At 41.1% G+C, this 7,774-nt stretch overlaps 1 protein-coding gene across 1 annotated transcript; it reads left to right on the top strand.

The window, feature by feature from the left end:
• Window positions 1–2,069: 2,069 nt before the first annotated feature.
• On the top strand, window positions 2,070–6,275 carry LOC142289102 (uncharacterized; the record flags this gene model as incomplete). Its single annotated transcript, XM_075333572.1, has 1 exon — window positions 2,070–6,275. A coding segment is annotated over one exon (1,637 nt), but the record flags the coding sequence as incomplete, so codon positions are not given.
• Window positions 6,276–7,774: the final 1,499 nt, after the last annotated feature.

The raw sequence follows: 7,774 nt of genomic DNA, 5'->3' as shown, positions 1-7,774 counted from the left end.
TCACTAGATCCATGATGTGGCACATAGTTTAAATCCTCTGGGTCACTATCGGCAGGATCCTCATCATCCTCTGCATCATTCTGGGCATCCCAACGGACTAATTTCTGGATCAAGTCCGACCGAGTCTCAGCGTTCCAGTAGATAATCTTTCGCCTCTGGCACAGATCCTGTAGCATCCATTTACTGCTGTGGTCGTAACTCCTCTCTGGTCCTTGTCCCATGGCTGAGCTGGTGGGGTTGGACATGGCAGCATCTGAAACCTGAATGCCTCCCCTATGGCCTGCTGGGTATGCTTATGTGCCTCCCTGGTTGTTGAGCCCTGGACGGTGTCCGCGAACACCAGTCCTCTGCAGCTCTCCTGGGTAAACCAGGCTGAGTAGTATCCCACTGCTGCCACCAATTGTGGAGATACACTGAGCCAACCGCCTTTAGAAAGACAGCGTTGCTCAGGGCTCATCCCAACTGAACGCACGACCTCCTTAACCGTGGGCGGAACACTACTCAGACAACACAGGGTGAGGGAACCACAATAATTAGACTTTATTGGATCCCCAAAATATTAACGGCACATTACGCATAACCAGCAAAACACAAAAATGTAACAGGGTCTCACCAGGGATTAGAATGTCCTTGCCTCAGAGCTTCCAGAGCCACTTACTCCAATCCAGCAGCACCCCGCTTTCGGCGGGCACCCACCAAGAAAGAAATAGCACCGGATTTAGGAAGCTGGCTGAGGTCTGCAAAGTCTGTACTTTAACCCATGAGAGTCCATGTCGTCACATCCATTATATAAGAACTTGTTCTGGAGCCGTCCATTGTGGAGTCCGAGAGGCAGAAAATAAATGTCTAATATTTCTTCTAGAAACTCATGTGAGAAAATATTGGCCCCTACAATAGTTTGGATTGCCGAGAGCCCCCGAGCCACATACTGTAATTACTCCAGATGTGTCACCTTTAGTTACTAAATCACTGACTGTGAAGGCTTTCGGGGTGTAGGGCGGTCATTTTAGTAGATGTGTTATTGTCTATAGTCACAGTTTCCTCTATAGTAGTTAGTACCAAAGGCTCTCTTATTTCATGGATTTCCACTGCAGACAGTTTTCTGCTCCTATCCAGGCCCCATTTCTCCAATCTGACATCTGTCACTTTACATGATAACACCTTTGTAATGCTTAATCTGATTCCAGTGTTTCTGAATTATTTTTCTGTGGCATATTCTTCTTTATCTTAGCTGTAATGTGAGGTTGTTTTGTTTTGCATTTATCTAAAAAAAAAAGATACACGAGATACAGAAACCGTAATTTTTTGTGTGTGTTTTTGCAATGCCAAACATGTGGATAGTAACAGTGTTTGGGTACATTGCAAGGCTGAGAAGCATTGAGGACATTTGGCTTTGGAATTTTGTTGGATTGGATTAGGAAGCCATATCGCTTCATAATCAAGAGTCTTTGAGCTACAACCATTGTGGAAACTCTCCATTTCTTCACTGACAAACTAGCAGTTTGGTATAATTTTGGCCTACAAAACACTTTTTTTGATGGCTTATTATTCCAATATATGGGAGGGAAAATGAACAAAGAGGGTTGAACATCATGGTCTACTGGAAGATACAGAAGGTACAGTAGGCACAGGTGCTATAGATAGATGCAGCAGGTACAGATGGCACAGCAGATACTAGGATACAGAGACAAGCATAAGACTCAGCAAACGAAATGGGATCTAACAACTAGCCAAGTGTCTCAAAGGATAGACCCCATTGCTCAGGCACCTCCCATAGGGGGAGGGTGCCTTAAATATCTAGTGCCTCTCAGCCATAGCCTAAGATGCTCTTCCAGGTTATGGCATGCTGACCCTTTAAGAATACATGCTTGCGCTCTCCCAGGAGACCTGTGTGGTGTACGCAGGCCCTGGGATATGGCAATATGGACTGGGGACATAGAAGCCACTGATGGGAAAGGGGGCAGGATAGTAAGGGGATGCTGTTGATGGTGTTACATGCTATTTTATAAATTTTATTTTTAAATATATATATTATTAAAAATAATTTTTATTCTTATATTTTTTGGCAGATGATTGTATCAGGAGATTAGAGGCACAACTGACGTATTCAATGTTTAAATCAGATGACCTTGATATCACACAAAATATAACTGAAGTGAATGCCATCATTCCAGATATACCATCATCCCTTCACAGCAAAGATCTATCATCTGCTTCTTTTAAACAAGTCCTACCTTCTGATTCATCACAGACTATTAACAAAATTAAAAGTCACAAAAGAGGCTTTAAAAATCGGAGTGTTCATACAGTTAAGAATCCATTTTTAACTTCAGAATATCAAAAAATCCAGAAAAAAATTCACACAGGGGAGAAAAGATTTTCTTCAGAATCTGTTAATTACCAGCAAACACACACAGGGGAGACACCCTTTTCATGTTCAGAATGTGGGAAATGTTTTAACAATAGATCAAATCTTGTTAGCCACCAGAGAACTCACACAGGGGAGAAGCCATATTCATGTTCAGAATGTGGGAAATGTTTTAACAATAGATCACATCTTGTTAGCCACCAGAGAACTCACACAGGGGAGAAGCCATATTCATGTTCAGAATGTGGGAAATGTTTTAACAATAGATCACATCTTGTTAGCCACCAGAGAACTCACACAGGGGAGAAGCCATATTCATGTTCAGAATGTGGGAAATGTTTTAACAATAGATATCATCTTGTTAGACACCACAGAACTCACACAGGGGAGAAGTCTTTTTTATGTGCAGAATGTGGGAAATACTTTAACAAAAGATCACATCTTGTTAAACACCAGAGAGTTCACACAGGGAAGACTCCATATTCATGTTCAGAATGTGGGAAATGTTTTCACAATAGATCAAATCTTGTTAGCCACCAGAGAACTCACACAGGGGAGAAGCCATATTCATGTTCAGAATGTGGGAAATGTTTTAACAATAGATCACATCTTGTTAGCCACCAGAGAACTCACACAGGGGAGAAGCATTATTCATGTTCAGAATGTGGAAAATGTTTTAACAATAGATCAAATCTTGTTAGCCACCAGAGAACTCACACAGGGGAGAAGCCTTTTTTATGTGCAGAATGTGGGAAATGTTTTACCAAGAGATCACATCTTGTTAGCCACCAGAGAACTCACACAGGGGAGAAGCCTTTTTTATGTGCAGAATGTGGGAAATGTTTTACCAAGAGATCACATCTTGTTAGCCACCAGAGAACTCACACAGGGGAGAAGCCTTTTTTATGTGTTGAATGTGGGAAATGTTTTAACAATAGATATCATCTTGTTAGACACCACAGAACTCACACAGGGGAGAAGCCATATTCATGTTCAGAATGTGGGAAATGTTTTAACAAAAGATCACATCTTGTTAAACACCAGAGAGTTCACACAGGGGAGAAGCTATATTCATGTTCAGAATGTGGGAAATGTTTTACGAGAGGATCAGATCTTGTTAGACACCAGAGAACTCACACAGGGGAGAAGCCTTTTTTATGTACAGAATGTGGGAAATTTTTTACCCGAGGATCAGATCTTGTTAGACACCAGAGAACTCACACAAGGGCGAAGCGTTTTTCATGTTCAGAATGTGGGAAATATTTTGGAGATATATCAAGTCTTGCTAAACACCAAATAATTCACACAAGGGAGAAACCCTTGCCAAATTCAGAATGAGGGAATTATTTTTATAACGTTATTGATTTTCAAAAAGTATACCAAGACATAACATAGTATCTACTGTATGTTGAATACAAGAAGTAGATTCTGTCTTGACTCTTAAGCGTAACGAGTACCATTTCAATATCATTAATAACAACTTTATCCATAACAGAGGGAAAGGGAAAAGTAGATAAGGGAATGAGAAGAGAGGATAAAAAAGCATAAAGGCAGAAAAGTGAAGACCAGGGAAAAGAAAGAAGAAAAGGTACCATGATAAGAATACACATGAAATTGCTTATTTTCTTCTACAACCTGACAACTGAAAAAAAAAACATTTAGAAGGTACTAGTACAACTCACAATGGAATATAGCAACCGATCCAGATACAATAAAGAAAGAACGCTAAATTAGTCACAGGAGTAGTTGGAGTACTGAATCCACTTTGCCCACTGAGACTTGGTCAGACTGCCTTTACGGCTAGCAATCATGTGTTCCATAACGCAATTGTTTTGGATTTTACTTATAATTTCCTGCATTGAAAACGATTTAGCCGATTTCAAATTAGATGCAATCTCAGAGGTGCCTATCGTATGCACATGTGAAATGATCACAGCATCCTCCATCAGGATTTTATCAAGATCCAGAGATGAGAGGTGTGGCAGGACACCATGGAAAATCTGTATGTAGAATGGATTGAATCAGACCATGGATCTGGCATCAATAGTCTCGAATGTGTGTGAAGGACCTCCAGACATGGAGAAGAGTACCCACCTCGTCCTGACACCTCCAACATATAGGATAAGATTGGGGAAATATTTTGCTAAGTCTGTAGGGGGTAAAATACCACCTATTGAGAAGCTTCCAGGTGATTAATGAATTGAGATGCTTTCTTATTGATTTGGAAGGAGAAGGACCATGCAGATTCAGAAAATGATTGCCCCAAGTCCCTTTCTCACTTTACAACAAAAGGGAAGGAGGGAGGAGCATAAGAGGGGTGAAGGGCAGCGTAGTATCTAGATATACCTTTAGATTAGTCCCTATTATTCAAAAAAGTAATCATCATAGAGGGACCTATGAGGTTGGTCTTGTAAGTTGAATGAGGTAACAAAATGCCTGATTTGGAAGTACATAAAAAAAAAAAGTTTTTACTATGAATACCATATGATTGCGAAATTTCTGAAAATGGTCAGATGGAGTTAGATCTCAATAGATTGCCCAGTTTAACAATTCCCTTTGTAATCCACCCGTCCAGGTTAATGGAGGGAATGATGTATTTAAACAAAGCTAGCGGGAGTTTGTTTATTCTAAAAGGGACTAACGAGTGCCCCAAACTTTTATTCACCCATGTGTATATGTAGGAAGGTGCATAGAGATATGCGTGTTGGTGTTGCCTATGAGCAAAAGGCACTCCTGTAATGATGACATCTGACCACTAGATGTCAGCGACACTCACTGTTGTTCTAAATTTTATGAAGTGTTAAAAAAACAATACTTGAATAATTTTGTGAATACTGTGATGTAAATAATAGCCGAACTGTGCAGTGAAAATGCGATTTTGCTGCTTGATTTATAAAATACTTTTATTGCACCATTGCGCTGTCAGTCAAGTTGAGGACGAGTAAAGTTTTTTTGTGAATAGAAGTCGGTTGGTTGCCACGGAGACAAAACTGGGAGGAGCAGTGTTTTTGTGTGTGCTCCTGTGACTGGTGATGTCTGGGACAATAATCCTCAATTTCTGTTTGGTGGACAGCAAGGAAAAAGAAAGAAAACCAACAACAGGAGATCATTGAAAAGAGCCGGCCGGTTTGTGAAGTGTGACACGGCGCCTGTGGAAGGGTAAAGCACTCTATACCCAAAACAAGGATGAGGTACCTTATGATGTTCGTTCTATTTTAAACTCGTTAGACCGGTCAAGGAGAATTTTATCTAGGGTTAGCTTGGTGTTTAGACCAACCTAAATAACTGATCTCTATGGGACGGTGTCAGTGAGGCACAAACTGTATTCATCTTCCCAACGACTATTGATACCACGGTGCGAAGTTCAGAAAGGCCACAGTCCGTGGTGAAGTTCCCAAGGCACCCTCCTGCTCGGATTGGATTTTCCCGCAGAGCATGTTAATCAAATGAGATTGTTAATATTTGTATTTCATGTAATTGGGAATTGAATATGGTCATTTATTTAATGTTTTTTCTTGTTGGTAAACTTGGGTTGAATTCTGCTTAGCTGTACAGCTGAGTTTGGTAATATTGGGATCCCAGGGAGTTTATTGATTGGGAATAGGGTTAAGATTGTGAACCTGGAGAAAAGACACATATTACAGCTTCCCTTTTAGAACTAACCCTGAGTAAAATCCAGACCTATTTAGGGGAGGGGGGTGGCATTATTGGCCCCAGGGAACACATCCCGTTTCAGAGACCAATAATATGTGGCTGTTCTCCTGGTAAGGAAATTAGAAACCTAGTTCTCTTGTATGAGTTGTTTGATATTCCCTGCTTATGTTATTAGTTCTTTTTCCTTCCCCATACAAACAGGGGCGAGTTTGGTAACAATAAATCTTGTTGTTTTATCGTTGCTTCTGGAAAACTCATCTGTCCTGTCAGTGGCATCACTGTATCATAGCGGAACCTCTTACATATACACCCGCATCAATCATAGGGTAGGAGGTAGGTCAGAAGTTTTGAGAAATCCTCGACAACACATTAGGAAGGAGATTTTTGGCAACTCTACCATGTGGGACTCCATCTCTACCCAAAGTTTGGAAGAGTCATCCGACCACCAGCTCCTCAACTGGTCCAATAGGGAGGTTCTATAATATTGTAGAACTTAGAGGCATCCCAAAACCCATTGATCATCTGGGAGGATTAGTATTTTTTTGAGACTTTATTCTTTTTAGAGTTCCAGATAAAAGACATTAGGAGAAATTTCAAGGTTTTCAACGTTGACAAGGAAATGAGGATAGGGAGATTACGAAAGTAGTAAATTATTTTGGGGAGAAGCATCATTTTCAATATAGATATGCATCCTACCCACAAGATGGGGAATTTATTTTCAGTTGCAACATCTTTCTGGATGGCCTGCTTCAAGGATCTAAAATTATAACGTTTCAATAACTTAACTTGAGATTATAGGAAAATCCTGAGATATGGGAGAGCACTATTCACCCAACTATAAGGATAAGATTTTTGTAATGATTTCTTAAGCCCTTCAGGGACATTGATACCTAGAATAAGGGATTTAGAAGCATTAACTTTGTAATAACTTGTATAACCAAATTCCTTAATGACTTTTGATATTGTGGGGAGGGAGTATTCAGGGTCGGAAACACAAAAGATAACGTCATCTGCAAAGAAACCTATACAGTGGTTTATAGGGCCAATGCGTATACCTGTTAACTCTGAGGAAGACCTCATGGTTTGCGTGATGGGCTCCATCACTAAGGTGAAAATGAGAGGCGAGAGAGGACACCCCTGGCGGGTACCATTGGAGATGGAGACAGCACTGCAGAGGTATACACCTGCGCTGAGGGGAGGGAATATAGGGTCTTAATTGTGGAAAGGATTGGGCCAGCAAACCCAAACTTCTTGAGGACCAAGTCCAAGTACCCACAATGGACCCAGTCGAACGCCTTCTCCTCATCCAAACCAAGGAGGAAAGAAGGCGTCCGGCTAGCCTTCGCCCGGGAGATAAAATTGATAAAGCGCATTGTGCCATCACACGGTTTTTTATGAATCCAACCTGGTCCTTATGGATTAGGATGGGAAGAATATTCAAGAGTCTTCGCATATAGCTTAAAATCGGTATTGAGGAGAGAGGACGGAAATTTGCTGAGGTGTCCGGTGTCTTCCCTGGTTTAGGAATAGTAACTATGTGGGCTTTGAGCATTTCATGGAGAAATCTCCTGCCGACTACAACTTAAAAATATCTCCCAGCTTCGTGCTTTCCTTAACCAAGAATCTGCATATACATTGGTGCATGCCCTCATCATCTCCCGCCTTGACTACTGCAATCTCCTGCTCTGTGGCCTCCCTTACAGCACTCTTGCACCCCTCCAATCCATCCTAAACTCTGCAGCCCAATTAATC

The sequence above is a fragment of the Anomaloglossus baeobatrachus genome, unplaced genomic scaffold (genome assembly GCF_048569485.1).
Source record: "Anomaloglossus baeobatrachus isolate aAnoBae1 unplaced genomic scaffold, aAnoBae1.hap1 Scaffold_897, whole genome shotgun sequence".
Lineage (NCBI taxonomy): Eukaryota > Metazoa > Chordata > Amphibia > Anura > Aromobatidae > Anomaloglossus > Anomaloglossus baeobatrachus.
This window is presented reverse-complemented; position numbering and strand designations above follow the sequence as displayed.